A 25,615-nucleotide genomic window follows, 5' to 3' on the forward strand; every position below is an offset into this window, starting at 1 on the left:
CCACAACATGAATTAAGAAGATGTATTTCCTAACTCTTCACTGAAGGGCCTAGAATTAATGATGTACTAGTGGCAATGAGCACACCTGGCATCCGTATCTTGGATTCTAAATGCCACCCCTTACACAAAAATACTTCCTTCTGGATCCTTCACGAAATGGCTGAACAGAGCATAGGTTAAGGACAGTCTAAAATGAGCCAGAAACATCTTGCTTAACCAGAAAGCCAAGTGCTCCAAGACTTAGAAGGACAAGTACAAAAGAACACGGAAGGGGCCAGCTTGAAGGGGCTCCTGCTGGTGAAATATGGGACAGTGAGAGCATCCAAAAGAATAAAGCTGGTCATGAATTATAATCCACTGAACTAAGAGAAAAGATGCCATGAATAGAAAATGACACTTTCAGAAAGGAAAAGAAAGTGGAGGGGGGAGAAAAAGAGACAGAGAGAAAGGGAGGTAGAAGGGGAGTAGAAGGGAAGAAGAGAAGTTCTTTACCAAAATGTCCCCTAATATATGTAGACAGAACGATTGACCTATTTTGCAACCACCCATGGGTCCTTCTTTGAAATGTCTGGCTTGTCCTCTATACAGCTGTAAATGTCATGAAAGAAAAAGGTGGGGGGGATATTCGAGATTAAATGTGAAAACAGAGATAAGTGGGTATAATGCATGGTTCTTGTTTGATGCTGGATTTTTTTTAAAAAGCTACAGGGGAAATTCCTGGGGTAGCAGGGAAATTGTGAAAAATTACAGTTTATTTAGATAGCACTGCATCAAGGATAAATGTATTAGGTATGTTAACTGTACCATATTCATATAGGAGAATATCCTCATTCTTAGGAGAGAGATGCTGGAGTACTCAGGGATGAACTGCCTTAATGTCTCCAACTTAGTTTCAGATAATTCAGCAAAAATAAATAAAAGTAGAAAATATATGTGTCTCTGTGCCTGTGAGAGGGAGTGCATGTACAGCCAGAGAGAAAGTAAATGTGATAAAATGGTAACAACTGATGATTGTAGGAAAAGAGCACGACTGTATAATGTACTGCCTACCACCTTTCCAACTTTTCTATAATTTTGAACAAATTAAAAACTTGGGGAAAATCACGAGTGCAGACATTGGTCTAGAAAATAAGGTTAATAATTATATTGATCTCAGAAGGTAACTGGGGATTAAAGGAGTCAATACATGTAAAGCTATCACATTATTAATATTATGATATTCAAGTAAGGTAATGAACTTTCCAATAAATATGGAGCTAAAAAAAAAACTATCCAAAATTAAAAAAAAAAAACTATCCAATAAATATGGAGTCCCCCTCCCCAAACTGGAAATAGCCACTTTTTTTGTTTTTGTAGTTAACTGAAAGTTTCTGACACTAGGTGGTAAAAATATAGAAATATCTTTTACAGAAGATTCTCATTATTTTGCCTGGATGGACCCTTTGGTCTCACACATGAAAATTAATACCTATCCACTGATCTTAAATAAAACAAAACCTCCATAAAGATAGAATCTAATGGTGAAGAGAAGTTTAACTTTCTCAAGAATGCAAACTGGGTGATTCTTCTGCCAGCCTGTGACCTTTGACTTTCTAGATAAGAGTCCTTCTAAATAGGGATTTAGACAGCTTTTGTTAGCACTAGTCTCCATATGTTATTATGACTGAATTACACAGACCTTGGGAACTATGAGATTCACTCCTGAAATTCAACCACACTGGTGGAGGTGAAGGGTCCCCTGAAGGAAATGGGTTGCCAGGACTATCTCTGCTCTCCATAAGGGTGTCAAGGGGGTGCTGGAGAGTCTCCTTCAGCTGGTCGCCAATCAGTACTAGTATCCTAGGAGAGAGTCAAAACCCTAGCTGCTGAAAGGAGCTATTAGTCCAAGAATAACTCTCCAATTTAGACTTTTAAAAATCACTCCATCCCCTGGCCAATGAAGGACTGTTAAACACAGAATCCTGGGCATGGCTCTACATTGTGGTAGAGTTCAAGGATGAGACTTTCAGTGAGCAAATCAGTACATAGACAAGCAGTCTAATTACCTCCCCCCAACAAAAAAAAAACCCAATAACAGCAGTCTGGAGAAGTACATGAGCCAGGTGTCTGCCAGGGAACAGCTGTCATCTTCAAATCAGGGTAACAGAGAAGGATCAATAAAAGGACTATTGACAAAGGGATGGGCAGGGAGCGGGGAAACCGGGCAGGAGAGAGCCATGTCACAGGTAATAACAGAAGAACGGTTAGTGCACCCACGCCTGCAGAGACGACAGAATGAAGGACTACCAGAACCCGGAATGAAAGAATCTCATGCAGAGATTTAGGAAGAGCAGTGACCTGCTGCTGAAGGACACAGTCATCTTGATGTGCTCCTGCAGGGAGGGAACGAGGGGAATAAATAACCTGCCTTCACTCTCCTCTCTCCCTCTCATTTTCTGCCAGGGCTCCTCGTTGGCCAAACCAGAGGGCAAGAAGCCCATTAAGTGGTTCCTACAAGACAGCCCCTGAGGGCACAGAGCCCAGAGGATGGGTAAGGAGAAGACATCTCATACAAGCAGCACACCCACACCAGCGTTCACGTGCAGACTTCAGATGTTTCCACAGCTCACAGTGGGAATACTAGAGGAGGTGACAAGTGGCCACCAGAATGAATTATGCAAAGTGTAAGCATCTGAAGAGTAACCAAGTGGGCACAACAAGCTTGCTCTAAATCAAAGCAATACCACTGTTAATGTATGCACATTACACGTATATATGCAAACACACACATGCTCACTAAATGATGTTTACATTAAGTGCTCCATAGGAACTAGTATTTTTTATTCACTTATTCAACAAATATATGTCTTAACATGTACAAGGTGTGAACAAAGCCATGTCCAACTAAAAACGACAAATGCATAAAGGTGCTAACCTAGTTATATTTAAATTAGCCTAATTAATTAGCTTTGAATTTAATTGCTAATATTTTCTTCAAATGATCATATACATTTTTAGCTTTTTGTTAAAATAAAACCCTAAGACTAAAAAAAGAAATATTCACGAAACAACAACAAAACTCAGACAACTAGAATAAAAAATAGGCAAACAACTGAAATAGGCATTTCTCCAAAGAAAGCACACAAATGGTCAATAAGCACATGAAAAGATGCTCAACATGATTAATCATGAGAGAAATGTGAATCAAAACTAGAATGGGATACTATTACATATCCATTAGGATAGCTATTTAAAAAATTAAGAAAATAAGTGTTGGTGGGGCTGTGCAGAAACTGGAACTCTTGTACATAGCTGGTGGGAATATAAAATGGTGCAGCCACTAGAGAAAACAGTTTGATAGTTCCTCAAAAAATTCAAAATAGAATTACCATATGATCTAGCCATTCCACGTGTGCATATAAACCTATTATAATTGAAAGCTAGGACTCAAAGAGATTATGCCCATGTTCGTAGAAGCATTATTTCCAATAGTCAAAAAGTAGAAGCAGTCCAAGTGTCTACAGAAGGATGAATGGATTAACAAAATGTGATCTATATATTCACCCAAAGGAATATCACTCAGCCTTGAAAAGGAAGGAAATTCTGGCATGTGCTATAAGACATTATGCCAAGTGAAATAAGCCCATCACAAAAGGACACATGCTGTATGATTCAACTTATAAGAAGTACCTAGAGTATTCAAATTCATAGAGAGAGAAAGTAGGAAGGAGCTAGGGGCAGTGGGGAGTCTGTTTAATGGGGCTTCAGTTTGGGAAGCTAAAAAGGTTCTGGAGATGGATGGTAACGATGGTTGTACAAATGTAAATGTACTCAATACCACTGAACTGTACACTTAAAATGGTTAAAACAGAACATTTTACATTATGTTTTACCACTATTTAAAAAAAAAAAAAAGCAATACTCACGGATTCCAGCCCAAATCTTGTGGATTCACATAGAGAATACCAGCTCTGGAAACAGTAGCTGGGGTTGCAGTCCTTAAGTGATGAACCTCAAAGAGCAGCCTCATAGAGGCAGTGAGGGCCACACGCTCATTGCTGGCCAAGGTCAGCACCTGGACAGAGCAGTGCAGCACAAAAGTGGCCCATCATTAGGGAGCAAAGGCAATGCCACTAACCTACCAAAACAACACTACAGTACTTCCCTCACACACGTGCCTAAGGCCAAGATCTCACTGCCCAAGTTAGAAACATGGTCTGAATAAAGATCTCAGTTCATCCCCTGTAGGGCGCTCACTGACCTCTGAGGAACGAACTCACCAACTTGGACCCATTCATGCCAACCTTTAAAAAAGCCGTGGTAACTACTACTAAATAAGATGTTTGTTTTAAGAGTTGATTACATGAAAAGGCCAGAATACCACAGAAAATAAGCTTTCTTTAGAATCTGAAATACCACAATTTTCAATTGTCCTATAGAAACTCATGCAAGTATGAAGATCTCAGACTTGTATTTTCTGATGAACAACATGTTAGTTCAGAAAGCAGTAATTTCTGTCAGCTTAAGGGAATTACTAATAATATCCTGCAATAATGACGATGACTGATTTCTTTCTCCTGACCCTAACAGGAGACCTCGTGCTGCTTTAACAATGTCTCACAGACCTGTATCTTTGCCTTTGTTTTTTGCTGGAAATTCTGGATTAACCATGGCAAAATGCTTATGAATGCAGACTCAAATCTGTAGCCATAGGACCTACTTAATTTCAAAAGCTAAATTTCGCCAATTAACATAGGGGACACATTCTTTTATTACCCAAGTGTTCCATACTTAAAGATAAGATATAAAAATGTATACCTAGCTCTTAGAAAATGGTAGGATGTGCATAAACTAAATTCTTGGATACATACCTAACTCTCTTTAAAGGTGGTGAAACTTACACAGGCAAGAAAAAAGTATTCCCTTAAATTCTTCAAGGGAATTTAAGAGAATTATCAGGAAACTGTCACTCATCCAAAAAGTAACAATGTAAAGAACATCAGGTTAAGGATGGAAACTGATATGACATCAACAAGCAAGTGGAACTCCATGCACTCCAGGCCTTTCGTTCACGGTTTAGCACTGGGGTGTTACCTTGTTATCATCCATGACGGTGTTTAGCGACTCAATCCACGTGGGATCAATATCGCCATCCAGGACTAACCATTTCGGCCCATCATGAGTAAGATTTGCTTGTTCTCGCAGAACGGACGAGAAGAGACCTAAAAGGTAAGAGTAACTCATCCTCAAACATAACGAGTGCTGTTTCTTTCTCAAATACATTTGTACTATCTTTACTGGAAGCTCTCTTACTCAGTAAGTCAATTTGCTGTCAATTTGTCACCTCTTTCTGGTGGGCAAAGAGTAATACTTTACGAGCTCTACCTGGGCCTGAGACCCAAGGTCAAGTTTCACTTTCCGTGAGAAGTTTCCTGACCCTCTCAGACTGGGCATCCCTGTATGTCGAATAAAGAAGACTGTACCCTCCTTTAAGAACATTTGTGGAGATTTACAGAAGGCAGAGTACGTGAAACTCAAAACTCACACTAAATGAAGATATCATCCTTTTTCATGCACATACATTCAGTACCTGTTTTAGGCTCAATTATTAGTTTCTTTCACCTTTCTCCATTTTTCTGTAAAAATAGTCAAGGGTGATAATTCTAAAGCTTGAGTATTCAGAAGTGCTCTACATTTCTTTGAGAAATTTGGTCACTGGCATTGTAGTAAGTTATCATTATCTCACAAGACGTAAAGATAAAAACATTTTAAATCCACAGTCCTTTTTTGCTAACTACTATGCATCTAAGTATTATGTGCGTTATATGGCATATTTAATAGTTGCTGACTGTTCACAACTCAAATATATAATACTACGGTGAAAAAAAACTGTTTTGATACGTGTATGTGGAAAGCTCTGTTTCCTCTGTGAAGTATTTTTTGCAAAGATAAGTGACAGTATATAGTAAAATCTGCCACTATAATTCATAAAAAAGCCAGCAACCTTTTCTAAAGGTCAATGCTTTGAAAGGTTCCCACAAATTTTTCAGCACAAACTGTTATTATTCTCTTCCTGCCATAGTCCTTTTAAAAAAAAAACAAAGATAGAAAGCCTACAAGAGTAAATTTTGATTGTCTCACAAATGAAAGAAGCAGTGTGCACATGACACTAGAATGGAGGTCTGGTCCTTTGATACAGTCACCAGGGAAGTTTTCTCTGATGCGGTATTTGACCAGACAATCCAGTAACATAACAAAGCAAGCCACGCAGGCACCTCCAGTGCTGCAGACAGTGGGAACACCAAGTACAAAGGCCCGTGATGGGAAGATGCTTGGCGTGTTCAAGGAAGAGCAAGGAGGCCTGAGTGCCCGGATTATAGTAAGTGAAGGGCAGAGCACAGGAAATGACGTCGGAGATGAAGAAGGGGGATCCAGTTACACAGAACCTTGCCAGCCTTAGATAAGGATTGGATTCTAACAGCGATGAAACACACTGGAAATTGCAGGCAGAGAAATAACATTTTGAAGAGCGCCCTCTGTCTGCTGAATGGAAAATGAACTACAGGGAGGCAGCGGTACAGACAAGGGGTGATGGTGGCTTGGACTCATGTGGGAGATGCAGAGAAGGTGAGAAGCCCTAGAATACTATTATATATATAAATACATATATTACTATATAATACTATTATATATAGTATACTATATATGTATGGTAAAGCCTATAGGATTTGCTGTGATGTTGAATGTATGGTGTGAATGTGGCAAAGGAATCAAGGATGATGCCAAAGTTAGTACATTTACTGAAATGAAAATGTTAAAACTAATTTCAACAAAGGAATCTGCTTGTCTGCAAAAACTTTCAGGGCAAGAAACATGTCCCACTGACTTGTCCCCAGCACCTAGAATAGAGGCTGCCTAAAACTCAGTCACTGTCTTGTATCAGGTACTTTATAAATGTTCCCTGAGGCATTAGTGTTGAATTCTCTCCTGGTTTACAGGGAGCCCTGACATAATTGACGTGGGATGAAATACACAGCTCTGAGCGTGAACCTGCTGAATGCTAATTGACCACTTATTCAAACCTAGTTTTAATTTATAGGTTATAAATGCTGTTGTGAGCTGCTCTATTTCCAATAAGGCCAACACATAAACAGTAAATCTAGGGCCGTGACTAAAATTGGTTTGAACTAAGAAATGATATTCTGGATTAAAAAATAAGAAAATTTTCGCACTTCGAAAGGGGAAATGCTACTTGCCATCTTTCCATTCTCGGGTGGCATGATGTATGAAACCGAAAAGTTCATCTGTTGTCACAGCTTTAGGGTTTAAGTCATTCCAAATGGGTTTTTGTTTCATGTTAACATATGTTCGGTTCAGTGTTCTCAAAATCTGAAAAAAAGGAAGGGAAAAAGCTAAGAAAATTAATACTCATGTAAGCCAAATGGAAAGCAAAAGATTTCACAAGGTTTTTCCTTATGCATTACATGTTCCTAGGTAGTCTGTGTGTATTAGGATTGAGAATGAGAAAAAATTTACAAGTGCACATTTTCATTCTCTTTTTGAAAAATTTAACCCTACAATCCCTGAGGATCAGTTCACCTGATGCTTTGAACAATGTAGACTACTTACAGGCACTATTACTTGAGATTTTTAACCACGTATGCAAAGTGAAAGACTATATGTAAATAGGGGTTTCTGTTCATGCTATGAAAATTCACTCTGCCTGTATTAGATTGTTCTTAAACTTGACCCTGCATCCATCCGGATCGCTCAGAGGGTGTTAACACAGATGAATGGGCCCAGTCCCAGAGTTTCTAATTCAGTAGGTCTAGGAAAGGGCGGATAATCTGAGTTCTAACATGGTCTGAGCTGGTGCCTGGGATGCTTGGTCTCGAAGTACTTTGAGACCTAGTGACCTAGAGCAATAGTTCTCAACAGGAGATCATCTCGACTCAGGGGAAGTGGACATACTCCTGGGCATCTAGTGTGCAGAGGCCAGGAGGCTGCTAAACGTCCCACAATGACAGGGCAGCCCCACAACAAAGAGTTACCCGGTCCACAGGTCAACAGTGCTGAGGCTAAGAAACCCGGGTCTAGAACATTGAAGGAGAGAAGATGTGCGGATAAGAATTCACAGGATAGGTGCTTAATATACATCTGTTTAATTCCCTGACACCTTAACCCAAATATCTGCCCCAACTATTCTGCTTTCTTGGAAAAGCCATGGCTGTTATTTCAGATATTATCATCCTGATCTACTCACAGGGGTTTACAGGACTGACAAACAATTGCCAAACACTTGAAATAATAAGTTGCTAAATAACATGGCCCTGAGCTTTGGTGTTCTGGTTCTGTCAGCTTAAGTAAAGGTTAAAGAGAACAGAACCAGTGAAGACTAGATGGAAAAAACTGAATGTCTTAGGAATATTAAGCTTGTATTTTTAGAAACCATTAATCTACTGAAAATTATAGAATTTAATTTTGTCCTTCCTTGCACCATGGCCCACATCTGAAACTTACTCTAACAAAATAATTACAGGTCTATCAGTTATCCACTTTAATACTCCAATTATTACTTTTTTTTTTTTCAGTAGAAAAATCCCTACACAGGGCCTCCCTTTACAGTTGTTCCACTTTGGGTTCTGATCTAAATATTGGCAAGTTCTATGTACACTCATGCTCTAAAGACTCATATGCCTGCTCTCATTATTTTTAGTCACTGGTTACTAAATACGTTCATATGCAAGCACCCTAAATGAAAACGCATGCAGTTCTGCATATACTGTCTGCCAAGCAAGAAAATAAGTGTATTGCCAGGACAGTCAGTAAAACCAAACAAAATCAAGCAGGGAACTAAAAATGGGGATAATAATCCCCACAGCCTACCATCGTTGTGCAGAGTAAATCACACATCATGCACCTAGCACAGCACGTAACAGGCATCTCAACAATATGGCTTTTGTCTCCTTCTTTTCTTTTCAAGTGTTGTTTTGGCCCCGTAGAGGGCTATATTTCCAGGGGAGTATTGAAGAAAAATATTTGGGTTTTTTCTTATTGTTATAGGGAGGAGAATCTGGGATAACTTGGAAAATAGAAGAAAATATTTTTGACCAGTGTGGGCAGGGCCAGTCCAATCCTGCAAGCCAGGTATCTTATTCTAGAGTCTCTCAATATGGGTACTTTGGATAAAAGAATTCAGGTATGTGATGGAAAGATGGATAAAACAGGATGGCATACATCTAAATGTGCGAATAGGGTGCTAACCCTCTCACGTGGAGAGCCCAACCTTCTCTCAGTTCACATTTCTTATTTGAATGCAATGTTCTATAGTTACTCTCTCCCTTTCCCCAATATAAAGGAAAATAGTGTCAACTGATCAAAGAGCAATATTAGAGTCTCCAATTCTACCCCCAAATTATGAGCAACTTCACCAAAGGGAACTCTTAAATAGATTTCAAAGCAGCTCCCCCCACCTCCAATTTTGTTCATTCCCAGCTGAAAGCTGACAGTTTACTATACCTTACTCTTTCCTGTGCCTGCATTTCCAACAACAAAGACAGAGTGTCGCACAGCCAGCAGCTCCTCAAGCTGGACAACCTGCAGATCCAACAGCCAGACACTAGTTTCCTTTAATAAGTTTGTGTTTTTCCAAAATCTACCCATTTTTGACAATTCTTTCTTATAACTCAAGCCAGCCCGAGCTGACAACATTATATTCTGGGAAAATTAAAATAGATGACAAATACCAAGCATAGTTTCTCTGGGATCTCCCAATGTAGAAGATGGAGGGAGAAAATGAAGAAAAAGCATGACTCGGTGAATCACTGACACAGGCAGAAGTGAAGCACAGAAGGACTCAGTACATGGCAGGGGTTAGTTCCAAAGTCAATTACTCTTCATGAAGTGTGAACAGAAACAGTATATGGCCAGCATCATCCACACTGAGTAATAATGACTTATATTCTCTGGAATATCTAAAACGGATATGCTATATGTATTTTAACATCCATGCATTCACTATACCCCAAATGAGCATGTATATGCACAAGCCTTTGATAAGTCACATGAGGTCATTCATGTAGACATTTCTCCCCCATGAAAAGCATGTGCTCATGATTCTACTTGCAACTTTCTCTAGGACGGAGAGAAAAGGGAGTAAAATTAATTTTTGGTGTGTGTCATCAAGAAGAACCAAGAAGTTTTATAAAGTAATGAGAAGTATGCTGACATGGAAAACCATGACTTAATCACATCTTATTTTCACCTCACGGAAGAGGACTATATTCATAATTACTTTAGTAAAGACTGCCATATGAGCAAGCTTTAGAGTAAATAGTAAGATCATCTTAAGGTCAGGGTAATATACAAGTTGGTTCTTTGGTTCAACATCACTTAAGCAGTTATTCTCACTGCACATTCCAAGTGCTGCCATGACAAGCAAAGATCCTTTTACTTTAAGGATGAAGGCTTCCTCGGGCTGTAGGTGGAGCTCCACAGTGGACTGCCTGACCACTTGTTCAAAGTGTGGCGCTCTCCTCCGGGGCACATCCAGGGCTGGAAACAGGTCACCAATCAGGCCCAAAAACACAGGGATGTCATCAGTCACTATTTTCGGCATATTGAAGTCCCTTAATGCTCTCATGAGTACCTAGAAAGGAGAAGAGAAAACATTTCATGAAAAAGCCAATACAATGTCTAACAAACACCTGAACTGCTCAAGATGTTCTTTTTAATTCTCATATTCAAATCATGAGATACTGTTCTCTATTAGAATGACATTCTATCAACAGGGAGGTTAAGGTCACATACCAGAACAAAAAAGCACTCTGCCAGTACCATGGACACCCAGACTAAAGCCGGCAAAGAGGCCCTGTTCCTTCCTGGCCAACATTTTGAACTGCAGGAAGGATCTGGGGCTCTTCTCTCCATAATCCTCAAACTCTAGGGTGTAAATTAACCAGGACCATCACACTGTTTTGTTCAAAGTCCTGTGAGAATCTCAGAATGATGAACTCAACTATCTTTAGTTTAGGTTTCTGTTCTATGCTGGCAGAAAACCAGAGGGCTTTAGATTTTAAAAGCAGTAACTTGAACATCGGGATGACTTTTACAGGAAGAGGTTAAGTGTTCCAACAACAATAATAGAACAAGAGAACACACAAAAGCATGAAAATCTTGACCCAATCATGAATTGTAATTGAAAGGAAGAGAAAGATTGCAAAAGGAAAGTAGAAAATCACACGATAAATATTCTTTAACATGAAAAGAAACTCACAGGAATCAACCTGTTTTTTTTCCCCCCAAATTCTGAAGCCATATTGCATATACACACAAACTGCATATCCGTTACTCTGTTTATCTAATGGAGAAAAATGCACTGTGTGAGTGTTACTGTTTTCCCCAGGAAGGATGGTGGGCCATTTTCCTAGTAGGTCTAGATGACCAACTAAGTATTTCACTGGTGTGAGGCGAGCATCCTTCCTGTTCCTTTCCTCATGCTCATCTTACATCTCATGAACAGACAACATACTTTCTTCCATTAGATTATGTCTTCCCTGACTTTTCCAGGACTAATATCCCAACTGTATCTGATTTCCTCTAAGGTACGTGAGGAGATCTAACAGTGACTACTGAATTGTTTATGATCACCAAAATACTTTTTGTGGCTGGTAATTTCAAAAGCATTTATAAAATCACACTTTCTTTCGTATATTATATCTTTTTACTCAAGGATACTCGTGGTCGTTTATATGTAAGAATGACAGTCCTCAAAATAGTCTACATTAAAAATAGATGTTACACTTTTTAAAAGTCATGCTATATATGGTCCGCTCTCTATATACTTTTATTTGTACGAAGCTGTTTAGCTATTCACTCAACAAAATCATATTAGCACTCCAGTACCTGATCTTCTGGCCTATTTTTATCTCCTCGTTTCAGGGAGCCAGCTACAACCAAGACAGATTTAATAGCGCGAAGTCCCCAGTCATAATGATCCTAAAATCAAAACATAGGTACATTTTCTCTAAACTTTTATGAGGCAATCAGATTCTCATTCCAGAAGTAAAAGCTGGAAGATACAAGAGTTCAGATAAATATGCATCTTAACGAGGTAAAGTAATATCCCCACGCACCCCATTCTCTGTCTGTGAAACTGTAAAAACCACGTCCCTTCAGGGTCCTGCTTCTTTTGCCTGATTCTCTGCCTCTGTCAGCAAACCTCTTCTCTCCACAGCATTTAGATGCATTATTTACCCCAAGGCTCCATCCACCCTACCCCGCCTTGCTCCTCTCTCTCAATAAACTTGCTAATTCAGGGGTTCCATTACTTCCATGTTTTCACTCCAACCACAAGAACAGCTCTCTGGCTGTTCACAGCAGCCCTGCTAGTCTGCCCACTCCCAGCCCTAGACCTCTAATTTTCCTAATTACTCTACCTCTTCATCACTTGGACACTCTAGCCCTAACAGTCGCATTTAATACAAAGCTGTATATTAAAGTTCAGTGATAAAGTCCAACTTCCTTGAGACTTCCACCTTATTTCGAGAGGATTCCTTTCACAGGCTCCGAGCTCCTGGAGGAAAGAGCCCATGTTGATTTACTTTTGTCTCTGGGTCCTAGCACAGAGCACTGCACAGGGTAGGTACACTGAATCAATACATTGATTATATATAACCAGCCTTCGCTCCTCTGCCCTCTCTCTACAACCTACACAGTAACAACCCTTCTCCCAGATGTCTCCCAGCTGTGCCTGTGGGAAAGTCAATCTCTCCAAGCCTGACTGTCATCATCTATAAAATGGCGGATCAAAGTACCTACCCCTCTACAAGGTTGCTGGGGTAAAATGAGTTAATGCTTTGCAAGCAGTGAAAAAACATGTACATGTATACATATGCCCTTCAATTCATTAGTAGGTAGTAAAATCAACTCAGTGCATCTTACTCATCATATTTGTTGGAAATGAAATAGAACAGAATGGGGTGAAAAACACCAGAGTGCACTGCAAATAGTAAGGGTAAGAGGTGTTTGGTGAAGATTTTGGCTTTAGTCATGCTTGTGTTGGGGGGGGTAGGTATGTATGTATGGACTGAGTCTTAAGAGAAAAGGTTGTTGTTGTTGTTTTGGTTTTTTTTTTTACTGTGTGTCATGGTAAAAAGCCATTTGAAAGCCAGTGATATAGAAATAGACTAGGGCTTGAGGAGGGCAGGAGAGGGAAAAGAACCAGTATTTGGAGGATGGGGAGACTGGGGAGCAGGCTAAGTCATCACAGTAACAAGATTCAAGGATAGAATGTAGAAAAAATTCTGGACATAGACTTAAGACTTGGTGACCCTCCTAAACATTAAACATTGCCAACAAGTGCTAAAATAATCTGTAGTATTTTCATTATGCTACTCCTTTGGTCAAAAACGTCCACTGATTCTTCTCAAATCCATTCTTATAGCTCAGTGGATTGTGTTCCTAACTCAGCTTTTCTGTCCTGGACAAATTTCTTTCTTATCTTCCATCCCTGACATTTCTCCGAGTTGGAGAACTCTTTCCTTGCCTGTTCTACCGTTACTCCCCATACCTTCCTCCTGTAATGGCTCTAAGTGTCCTTGAAAGGATTAGAAAGGGCTGAATTAGAATCTTGCTCCCACCACTTATTAGTTGAGAACTTTGAATAGGTTATTCACTCCGTTTCCTCATCCATAAAATGGGACTAATAAAACCAAATTTGTAGTGTTTTTGTTAAGATTAAAAAAAAACACACGGTATCTGTACAATTAATACTGATTGATTCCTTTTTTCCTTGAAACTATAATCTTTCCATGATCCATTTCTTACAATTTTTACTTCATGAAAATTGAATCTCCTACATAAGTTCTTTGAAGTCAGAAATCTGTTTGTCTCTTTTGTTCTGTGTTCACCCCTTTCATGATTATCAGCAATAAACACATTACATTCACACAGTAATTGCTCATTAAATGTCTAAATATTAGTCCTGGGAATGGCATATGGTTACAACTCCATGTATCCCAGGTCCAATGACACTTTTGTCTTCTTTTCCCATTATAAAATTAACATAGACTCTTTGACAAAATAAAAAGGATACTACCAACAAGAACAAGGAGAAAAATACAAAATACTCACAATCTTATTATCAGAAACAAATGTTTAAAATCACAATGTATTTTCCGGTCACTTCATACATTTACAAAGCATGCAGTATAATATAAAATATAAAATACATGCAAATTGTAGATCACATCTACAGTTTGTATGCTGTTTTTTGCATATAAGATTGTCACAAGCATTTTTTCCTGCTATCAAATTTGGTATGTTTTACCCTAGGAAGCAAATTCACAGTTGTTAAAATGACATGAATTTGCCTCTTAGATTCCAAATTTCACCCAACAGCAGGTAATTTAAAATGAGCACATCTGGTTGTAACTGTGATATTTTAATACTTTCATCTTGGAACGGTTGGCAAATAACGTTACCAGGAATTAACAAAAGGTCACCAAAAGACTGAAGTCAAAAGGGACCACAAAGCTCCATTTACAAATAGTGATGCTGGTATAAATGTCATTTTTGTGGCCCATGAGCCACAAAACAATGAAACAGCAAAAAGCAAGTGACTGGAGGGTAAAGTCTGTATTAATCTGACCCATTTCAGATACTAGGGAATTGTAGGGCAAAAATAAAAACAAAAAAAAGCCAACTCTACTTTCAAATAAAGAATTACCAACAAAATGAGAAAAAAATTTAACATTTCTTGAGTCTTCTTCAAAAAAATCAGCTTTCACTGGCTCTATGAACACTCCCACCATCTCTCACTGGAAAATATTATTTTCACCAAGAAAGGAAGGCATTAAAGTACGTATCTCATTATAGCATTGATAAAGTTTAAAGAAAATCCCATAGCCCACTAATATAAACTGTGTTAAGTACAAATAAAACATTCAATTTAAAATGTCTCAAGTTTTTAATTTCAAAAAAATTAAGAACTCTAAAATACAAATTTTCAAAATCATATGGAAAATATACAATTACTTCTAAATGTCTAACTGTAACTTGAGTGGTAAATAACCCAACATCCATATTTAGGAAGCTGTTTTTATTGAGCTTAGAAAACCCCAAAAAGTAACAAAGACCCCTCACCTGCTTGGACAGGAGCTCCCTGCAGAGTGTATACAACGTAATAAACTTGCGGGCTAATAAGCGTGCGTCCACAAAACCTTCAGCAACCAACATGATTTCACAGATTAGCTCAATGTCAGGGGCCACCATGGCACAGGGTCTACAAAGTAAATATGAAATTTAGTTTTACAATGTGCTAAGGTAATAAGTATAAATTGCTAAAATCAAGTGATTAGTTTGTACCAACATTCTAACCATTCCCAAGCAGGTCACAATTACCTCTGTCAATCACAGCTAACAAGACCCTTCACTTCAACAAAAAAATGCCCATTAGTTACTGGATACACAGAAAAAGGTGGGAAATCTGAAAATGGCAGAAGCACAGCTGTAGGAGTTTAAGGGAAATTTGTGGGTATATTAGGTAAACTTCCATTGTTAGGCTGTTACCACAGAAAGATGAGTGATGTTCTGCGCTAGAGGCCAGCCTTTACCTGTGGCTAGTGCTCTGCTGGTCAATTGTTAACAAATGGCTCTCCAAAAAACAGCATTTGCTGATTTCCATGGAATCGATACTTCCGCCATGGCTGATTTCAGTCTACCAACATGATATCACTAAACGTGGAGGTGGGAATAGATGTGCAATAGCACACCACCACACAGACACAATAGACATAAATAACCCAAGAGCGTACGTATTAATAAAATAGGAGAAAGTAATTAGGATGTAAGGAGTTTGAATGTTGTCTCTAACAGGACTGATTTAATCAAAAGTTTATATGATTCAGTTTTTTATTAGTACCTGTGCTTCATAACCACCTCACAAAACTCATGAAAATTTAACCATCAGCTCTTTTAAGCTCATACAAACCATTTCCAACACTGCCTGCAGCCAGCTTGGTTAGACTTTCAAGATGAAAATTTACCCAAACATCACTTTCAAATTCCCTTTCTTTTAGAGGGGGACTTCCAAAAATTCCTCCCAAGACAAGTGTATTAAAAGCAACAGTAGAAAAAATACCACTCAACTGAAGTCAAGTGCAAAGAAGGAGCCAGAGTAAATAAGTAAATAAGCCTGTCATTTTAGATATTTTTAAGCATATATTCCAATAATTTTTATCCATCTGTTTTTGTAAATATAATTACTGTCTACTTCACGCATATCTAATTTTTCACCCTAAACAGTTCCAAGTCTCTTTGGATCTATGTTACTAACTACTCCTACCTAAAGCAGCCCTGTATTTTTTCAAGCAAATAGGGGAGGGAAAAGGCTAGCAAATTTACATAACTGGTACTTATATCAATACCAACAACTAACATTCAATGAGTACTCTTCATAGCATAAGGGATGCTAAAAGCTTTTCATGCACTCTCTCACTTAGTTCTCTCAACTCTTTGAAATGGCTGCATTTCTTATCCATACTGAACTGAGGTGCAGACTAAGGTTACGAGCAGCACAAGCTCACGGCCAAGGCCACGTGGTGGCACCGATACTCTCATGGCTCAGGCATGCCATCTCCACTCATCAACACTACTTGCATCACCCAACTGTCCTTCAGACTCTGCTGAGCCAAGTGCGGGCACCCCAGCACACATGCTGCTGCGCTCAGTTACACCGAATTTATGGAAACTTCACAAAATAATTTCAGATTTTAAGATCCCAATGAAGATATGTACAAGATGAATTGGGATACAAATGTGAAAATTTCAAATGAAATTCTCAAATGAAAATATTCTGTAATCATTACATGTATTTCCAGGAGAGTTATTCTCTAGAATTTTTTTTTCAAGAAAAGTAGACCTTATAAAGCTGCTATGCTAGAGAAAGCTATTACAGGAGGAAAGGAAGACATTCAATAACAGGTGCTAGAACAATTGACTATTAGGTAAAATAATTCTGTTTAAATACTCATTTCACATTATCTACCAAAATAAGTTTTTTAACAGACGAAGTACATTTAGAAAGTCACACTATAAAAATTAAAAGAAAATACAAATGAAATAGTCCTAAATTTCTAGATAGATGAGCAAGCAAATTAAGCTTAAAAGGATTGAAAGAAGTCATAGTAAAAACTACAGAGGTTCTTACATTATATGTGAAGTAGCATATTATTTTGAAAGTAGACAGTAAATAAAGACACATCTTGACAGCACTAAAGACCTCTTAAAAAATAAATTGGATAAGCCTTTAGCTCATCAAGGAAGCAAAGGGAGAGAAGACACAAATTACCCTTAACAGACATGGATTTCAGGACACCACCAGAGATAATATGGGAATATTATGAATAAATTAATGCTAATAAATTCAAGAATCTAGATAACATGGAGAAAATTCCTTAAAAGATGCAAATTATCAAAATTAATTAAAGAAAAAAATGATATCTGTTAAAGAAATTGCATTTATCACTAAAAAGATTCCCACAAAGAAAAATCTAAGCCCCAATGGGTGAATGAGTTCACTGATTAATTTCATCAAACATTTAAGGGGTAAATAATACCAGTCCTACACAAATTTGGAAGAAAACAGAGAAGGGAACACATGCTAAGTCATTCATGAGGTTAGCATTACACTGATGCCAAAACCAAAGATCTGACAAGAAAGGACACAACAGACCAATATCTCTCATAGCACTGACTTTAAAATCTATAACAAAACAGCAGTATATTGAATCCAACAATACTTAGAAAATGCTATCTCCTGACCAAGCAGAGTTTATCCCAGGAGTGCAACATGGAGGAAGAGTTTAGCATTTGAATAATCAATCAATATATTTGAGTACATTAACAAAAATAGAGGGAAGAACCCATATGAAAACTACTTTAAAAACTTCTGAAAGAAAATACAGTTAAACAATTTTGCAACCTGGGGCTAGTCGAATGTTCTTAACTAGGTTATTTTTAAAAACCATAAAATCAGTGGCGTAGGGTACAGCTCAGTGGTAGACTGCATGTTTAGCATGCATGAGGTCCTGGGTTCAATCCCCAGTACCTCCACTAAAAACAAAACAAAACAACAAAACAGAAAATCAACTGATAAATTACATTTCATCATAGTTAAAACTTCTATCTTTCTGAAAAATTGTGCTGAACACTGGAATTTGACACAACATTGTAAAATGATTATAAATCAATAAAAAATGTTAAAAAAAAACTTCTATCTTTGATGGACACCATTAAGAAAATGGAAAGGCAAGCCACAAGTTCAAAGAATAATATTTGCAATATGTGTATTAAACAAAGGAATTCTATGTTTACTACCACACTTCACAAAGTGGGCGGGGGGGGCAGTAAGTTACGTGAAAAGCTATTCAACAATATTCACCATTGTGGAAGTGCAAGCCAACCCCAAAAGACATACCACTACCTAAAAGATTGCCTAAGACAAACAAGACCAACAATACCAAGTTGTGAAAAGAACGCAGAGAAGCTGAAATTGTGATACACTGACGGCGAGGGTTAAAAATGGTACAACTATCTTGGAAACCAAGGAGTTCTACATATAGGAATCTAGCCTGGGTAATAATCTGAAATAAGAATAACCCTTCCTATGAAGAGATGTTTACAGCCTGCAACTCTATGATCATAAAAGACTGAAGAGAAAAACACAAGCCCTTCATGGCAGACAATAGGAATGGTTAAGAGAATTCGGGATGAGCCATGGCAGAGACTATTTTTGAGCTACATAAAATGGCATTTCCCAAGAATTTTCAATAATGGGACAAAACTACTTAGGGCCACTTATGAAATAAGAACTAAAGAAAAATTATGCCTAACCTAGTATCTTAATCCCCTAACATATGAATTACAAGAGAACTAGAAAAACATGTAACAATCACTCTTCCTGGGTGGTAAAGCTATAATTTTTTTATTAATTTCTGTATTTTCCAAATATTCTGTAATTTGTGAAAATTATATTTATTATAAAAGATATCATTATAGAAGAGCTAGTATTAAATGTTCAAATGTACCATGTAACTTGTACATAATGATTTTGAGTCTGGTTTCATGTTTCAAGAGTTAATTTATTACGGTGAAAGTTCTCTCTATAAAGGGATCCTGAAGAAATAGTAAGGGGTTTTCCACAGAAATTCTCAAGGAAAAACAGATCATTTCACAGTGCAAACCAGCAACGTTAGGTGGCATGAGTGCTCCAGATGCTAAACCACAAAGCGCAACACTTGCCTGAAAAGAGCTTTGAGATTTTCTGGCAATTCGGTTCGACCAGCATATCCTGGGTTCATAGTAATAAATATTCCAACTGATGGCTTCAGCGTGATAGCTTCCCCAAGAAATACAAATCTACCAGAAGAAGAATGTTGATGGAGTTAAACTTGTTCATTGAATATGAATGCACATTGACAAATGCAAACCACTGCAAAATGCAAATTATTATTAGGAAACTATTTATTCTGTGCAATTTTCTTTAAAATTCAAACACATACATATTGTGAATGTGTTCTGAAGCGTGTTTATTAAAAATACACTCCCTTCCCCCAAAGGAATTACAAATACAGCCAGCGTTCTTTTATATTTTAGCACTGCTGCCGTAGGCAAGAATATCAAAAATGAGGACTTGACTACTTTAACAGTTAATGAAAGGTGATGCTATTTTTGCCTTCAACGTGGGCTGCAGTTCCTGGAATGGGACATGGTACAGATGGAGAATGCCCGTGCGAAGAGGAGAGAGGGGCTCCTTGTTCAGTTGTTATTTGGTTATTTGGTCTATTTGCTTGCTCCCTGTCTCCCTCCCTCCCATTTATTCAACAAATATCACTGATCACCACTGAGAGGATAGAACAGAGTGGGGCTTATGACAGCGAGCTCTGGACCCGGACTGGGAGCACACAGAGACAAGCTGTATCACTTCAGGCATGTTCCATCCCCTTAACTAATTAAAACAAGGGGGATGGGAGGAGGCTGTAGCTCAGTGGTAGAGCTATGCTTAGCATGCACGGGGTCCTGGATTCTATCCCCAGTACCTCCAGTAAAACAAAAATTTTTTAAAAAAAATTAGTAAACCTAATTCTCTCCACCCTTCCACCCCCTCCCCCTGCTAAAAAAGACACTTAGTAACACAATGGTAAATGAGACCAGTATCCAGTATCAGATGCCCGTATTAGAAGGTAATTGTAAAAAGAAATGTAACATAGAAATAACCGTTATTAAATTCTGTTGAAGGTTGTTGTTAATCTTAAAAAAAAAAAGGTGGGGATAATAATATTACCCACCTTACTGGATGATATGAGGATTAAAAGGGATCGTGTATATAAATGGCCCAGAGTACAATGCCTAGACAGTGGTAAATACTCAACAGGTGTTATGATCATTGCTCTCATCATCACTTGAAGCATTGGAGAAGCAGCGGAAGATTTTCAGAAGCTTTGGAAGGGCCATTAGGCTGCTGCTGACCAGGGCAGTGGGATGGTAAAGGGCTGTAGGAGCCAAACTGAAGACAAGGAGAAGGAAACTTTCAAACAGGGGTCAAGGAGACAAAGTAGAAGGCGTTCTCTTGGTGAGAAGGTGGGGGGTGCTGAAGTGGTTGAGGAGCTGAGTCTACATCACTGAGCTGGGAGGGAAAAGAGACAACCACATTTTTAGGACTGAGCTTTTGAAATGTTAGGTAATGAAGAGAAGGTGGATTGTGTACAGTTAGGGTAAGAATGGAAAAAATCTCCATTCCCAGAGTATCAGCTAAGGAAGGCAGACGGGCCTGGCAGAGCAGCTTGCAGGAAGAGAGGAGGCTACTGTAGCAGGAACATGAGTCCTCTTCCATTCCATGCAGCAGGGACAGCCATGAGTCCAGGGGGCAGAGCCAGCAAGATGCTGGAAGGCTTCGGGGCTGAGGCATGGCCATCTCTTAAATCCTTGCATATCAAAAGGATTTAATAAAACTCGTGAAATTGTGAAGAAGCCTAACCAACTGAATAGGGGCCAGCATGAGGAAGAACAGCTATAGTTCACACACAGAGACCAAGGGGACTGCCAAGAAGCAAGGCTGGGAGTTTTTGAGAATCCCTGCATGGATCAGTTATCTAAATCTCCGTAAGGAAGAATGGCCTCAAACGCATCTGGGTTACGTCAGATAGTAAGATTTTGCCTGAAAGCTAAATCAAATATGTTTGGGGACCAAAAGGAAAGAATCTAATTTCTCAAACATGCCATGGGAGCAGGGACAGGGAAGGCAGCGGATATCTGGTCACAGCAAATTGGTGTCCTAAAGCCATGCAGCAGAAGGACTAAGAAGCTCCCTAGAAGGTGGGAACATCCAGATGTAGCTATACTAACTGGAAATAACAGGCTTACAGTCCCAAGGGCCTAGGTGATCTTTCCTTGACTGGGAATTTGACATATCCTTGTAGATAAGACAAGCTAGCTGAGCAGAATGTCCTAACAAATGGGAGTAAATGGATAGACCAAACAAATGAGACTCACTGTATGCAAAAACATCACAGAGAAAGCTGCAACTGTGTACTATCAATGCTTATTTCTCAGAATAAGCCATCAAACCCTAAGAGCCAGTCACGTTATGTCTTTCAGAGAGTGGTATCACACTGAGAAGCGGTTAGGGCTATTTGGACGTATTTGGAAGGTTTTTGGCCCAAGTAACTGGAAGAATGGGAGAGTGTATTCTACTGGGACAGGACAACTAACAAAGCAGGTCTGAAGGAAAGACTAGGATTTTGATTTGGATATATTAACTATGACAGGCTTATGAGACATCAAATGGAGTCTTTTGATGCCTCAAGACAATGGCTTATGTTGTCTGTGTAAATCTAAGATATGAGAGAAAGGCAGCCTGGGCAGCTGGTAGCCAGCAGCATAAATATGATACTGGAAGCCACGTGACTACATGAAATTACCTAGGGAACAGATAGAGAGAGAGAAAAGAAGAGGCCCAGAGAGTGAGGCCTGAGACGTTCAACATTGATAGGTCAGGAAATTATCAGTCATAGCTGACACTGATAGAGTATTACTATGTGTCAGGCTCCGCATTTAATCCTCACAGAAATCTACCAGGTGGGTACCACACTTTCCCCCATTTTACAGACAAGAAGAAATCAACAAAGGAGCAGCCCTGAGGGTGGGGGAAAACTGGGAGGAGGTGGGGGCCTGGAACCCACATGATGAAAGTGTGTCACACAGAAGAGAGGGATCAACTGTGGCAAAACTGCCAGAAGGTCAAGTAAGACCAGGACTGAGAACTGATAAACTGGATTTAGTGTTGTGTTGTAGAGGGTGGTTACTGGACTTAGCGTTGTAGAGGGTGTATATTTAAGTGATGAAAGTAATGGGATACACCTTTATCACATTCAACATTTAAAAAACACTGCTAAAACATGGGAGGTTATTCAAAAGAATTGTTCACCATGAACAAGTCTCTCTTATTGTATCCATTTCACAGGATGGGGAGAGGCAGCAGACTGTGAAGATGAGGTTTACCATGTTGCTCCATGTTTCTCTCCTTGTAACAGGACGAGGAAGCCACACGTCACTCACCTCGTCTTCCTGTTTCTGATGGCATCGTGTATCATTTTCACCTGTACCGCCACCACTGACAAAACTTCCACAGAGATTCGATTGAACTCATCAAAGCAGCCCCAAGCGCCTGTCTGCACCAATCCCTTGTAGATATTTCCTATGGACTTAATGATGGAGTGAGGCGTCAGGAATTCAAAGAAACAAGTTTTAAGCTGTTAGTCTGAATCATTTCCAAACAGGAATAATATTGTTAGAATATATCGTTTTATAACTAACTTACTTTGTAGTCCATTTGCTCTGAACAGTTGAATACATAGACCATCATCCCAAGGGCACGTCCGAGATCTTTGGTGGTTTCTGTTTTTCCTGTTCCAGCTGGGCCTGCTGGAGCCCCACTCATGGTTAGATGAAGTGACTGAGTTAAAGTGATGTAACACCTTTAAGCAACAGAAGACCCAAATATTATAGTCTAATACGAGATTTCTAGAAAACTTCAGGGACAATCTAATTTTTTTTTTAAATTTAAGAACTCCAGGTCTAGAATGTGGTAGTGACATAAAATATTGAAACACTACTAATTTGTTCATGGTAAGACTCAGGATAATATTATAGCAAATTTAATTTTAGGTTGGCTGTTTAAAAGTAACAGAGAAGAACATATTGCTTTATTTACTTGTCTCATTTCCTAAGAGCTGTGTATTTGAATACAAATGACACCTGATTTGCAATGCTCTTGAATTTCTGATATTTCTAGGTAAACATATTGTTAAAATGGCAGACAACATCTCCAACTATTGTTTAATTAATTGAAAATTAGAAGAGAAATCTCAGATGATGAATGAATTAAACACTAACTTCATTAAATTGCTACTTACTACATTGAGATACGTAAATATATAAATAGAGTATGCAAATAATATATACCTATTTCACTGTACAATGCAAATATAACAGGCACAGTTTATTACATTAAAATGTATTCAGGAACTCATTTTGAATGTGGTGCTGCATGAGTTTATATTATAATAAGTATTTTTTCAGGAGAGATTCAGCAGTTCTTAGACTGAGGAAAATGGTGCAAAGACAGAATTTAATACTTGTTAAAAAAAAAAAAAGGAAAACTAAAAAATGGCAAGGACCTAATGGGGTTTCTGCTGATTCATGAATTATTTTTGTCTTAATACAGAAGTGGATCGAGTGTGAAGATACACATACTGAAGACCAGGAACTAGTGTCTATTCTGCCAACCATCAGATGCTAATCTTAAATTAAGTTTTTGACATCAACATGCCTCGGTTTTCTCTGCCATAAAATGAGGTTTATTGTAGGGGTATATTAAGAAAGCCAGTCCTACAATGTGGCCAGCTGGTTAAGGCAATAGAGTGCTAAGAAAGCCAAAGGTAAATGTCTTTAAGAATGCAAAGTACTATGTAAACAGAAGCAATTACTTACAGAAATGGGAAGTGTTTCTGTATTTTAACAGCCATCAAATTTCAGTGCATCTTACAATGAATATGGAGTAGCAAGACAGCTGGACTAGGAATTATAGCACTTTTTATGGTACAGACTGTCCCCTAATAATCTTTTCTTGTGGTTCCAAGGTTTATCAGACATATGACTGCCTCTACACTGCAGACTACTCTTGTGCTGAAAGCAGTACATAAATTAAGATAGTGAACAGTGACTTTTAGTTAGAGTCCAATTATGGAGGACTGAACAAGAGAAATGGAATTAAAGGAGCCATACAATTGAACACACACAAAATCATGAGCAGATTAGTATGTGGAAGAACCAATACAAAGCTAGCAAGGAAGTTCCACCGACCTCCCAGGACCTCCACCACAACCCAGATCGACAGAGTACTTGAAACCCCTTTCCCACCTGACATACCTGAGCCAAAGAGAGCTCTCTGTCTATCCCACGAACTGGCCAAGCTCCTTTCCATCTTCAATACTTTGTATTTGCTATAACTTTCTGCCCCAGGACATTTGCACAGCTGGTTCCTTGTTATTATTTGGGTCTCAGCTCAAATGTCCTCCCACAAAATCTATAGCAGGCTCTCCTTCAAGATACTTCCTAACACGTCACTCCATTTGATTTTTGTCATAGCAACTATTCCTACCTCACTCAACTTTGTTGATTTGTTTATTCTTCCTCTTCATTCCCAGCCACTCATATGCCACACTCCACTAGAAACTGCATTCTCTGAGAGCAGGGACCTTGCTTGCATCATCTTGGGACAGCCCTCAGCACAGCACTTCAGAAGTAGTATCATCATGGAATTGTTTATGGTCTCCCACTTTTTTTTTCCTTTCATTTGTATGTCATCCTTCAAACATGAATCTGACCAGAGGCAATTCCAGTTTTTACACTTCCAATAAAAGGATGCAGTGGGAGAGGTAGTTACACACCCTGGTATCAGGATGTTAGCCAGAAATCACCAAAGAGAATGGATTCTGTGATCAAAGATGCTGTGTTGAGCCTTATTAACTGCTCATGATTTCACGATGTGAATACTGCACAGTGTCTGTAATTTTGCTTTTCTAATTTGGTTCTCGTTAACTTGTCTCTAGAAAGTCAACATTCACTATGTCACTAAATTAGTTCATTTATATTGCTTTCAAATAGATTCCCAGTTTGTTCATCATTTTCACTTATTCCTTTATTTTCAAGCTCACACATCCTTACCCATTTTGGGGGAGTTTTGGGGGGGCATTGGTTTTTCCCATTTGACTCAAACTTATCATTGTTACCTGTCAGTTAGAGGAGTGATCACTAGTCGAGGACTGTTTCCTAAATATTCATAGAAGTACTGGAACTGGGCATCACAGATATTAACAAGACAATGTTTCTGGGTGTCCTCCCACTGGTGACGAAGTTGAGAGAGCCAAGCAAAAGCTTGGGGACTGACGACCTAAAAATATCACATGATCACTGCACGCAGGACACTGAGAGTTTCAAGACAACAACCTACTAATCTAATCAGCTCGGTCGATTCACATTTTATTTCTAAAAATCTCACAATAAGGAAATCTCT

At 38.7% G+C, this 25,615-nt stretch overlaps 1 protein-coding gene across 1 annotated transcript in view; it reads right to left on the minus strand.

Annotated features, from left to right (window-relative positions):
* DNAH11 (dynein axonemal heavy chain 11) overlaps positions 1–25,615 on the minus strand; it is a 275,861-nt gene that overhangs the window by 146,614 nt on the left and 103,632 nt on the right. Inside the window, exons 32-42 of the mRNA XM_072964862.1 lie at positions 25,332–25,492; positions 22,859–23,015; positions 22,597–22,742; positions 19,282–19,398; positions 15,124–15,262; positions 11,884–11,976; positions 10,433–10,627; positions 9,499–9,576; positions 7,232–7,368; positions 5,074–5,224; positions 3,906–4,054 (exon numbers count right to left, since the gene is read on the minus strand). Coding sequence (XP_072820963.1) covers positions 3,906–4,054; positions 5,074–5,224; positions 7,232–7,368; positions 9,499–9,576; positions 10,433–10,627; positions 11,884–11,976; positions 15,124–15,262; positions 19,282–19,398; positions 22,597–22,742; positions 22,859–23,015; positions 25,332–25,492 — 1,523 coding nt within the window. The remainder of the gene's footprint in view (positions 1–3,905; positions 4,055–5,073; positions 5,225–7,231; positions 7,369–9,498; positions 9,577–10,432; positions 10,628–11,883; positions 11,977–15,123; positions 15,263–19,281; positions 19,399–22,596; positions 22,743–22,858; positions 23,016–25,331; positions 25,493–25,615) is intronic.

Source organism: Vicugna pacos, chromosome 7, assembly GCF_048564905.1.
Source record: "Vicugna pacos chromosome 7, VicPac4, whole genome shotgun sequence".
In the NCBI taxonomy this organism is placed as follows: domain Eukaryota; kingdom Metazoa; phylum Chordata; class Mammalia; order Artiodactyla; family Camelidae; genus Vicugna; species Vicugna pacos.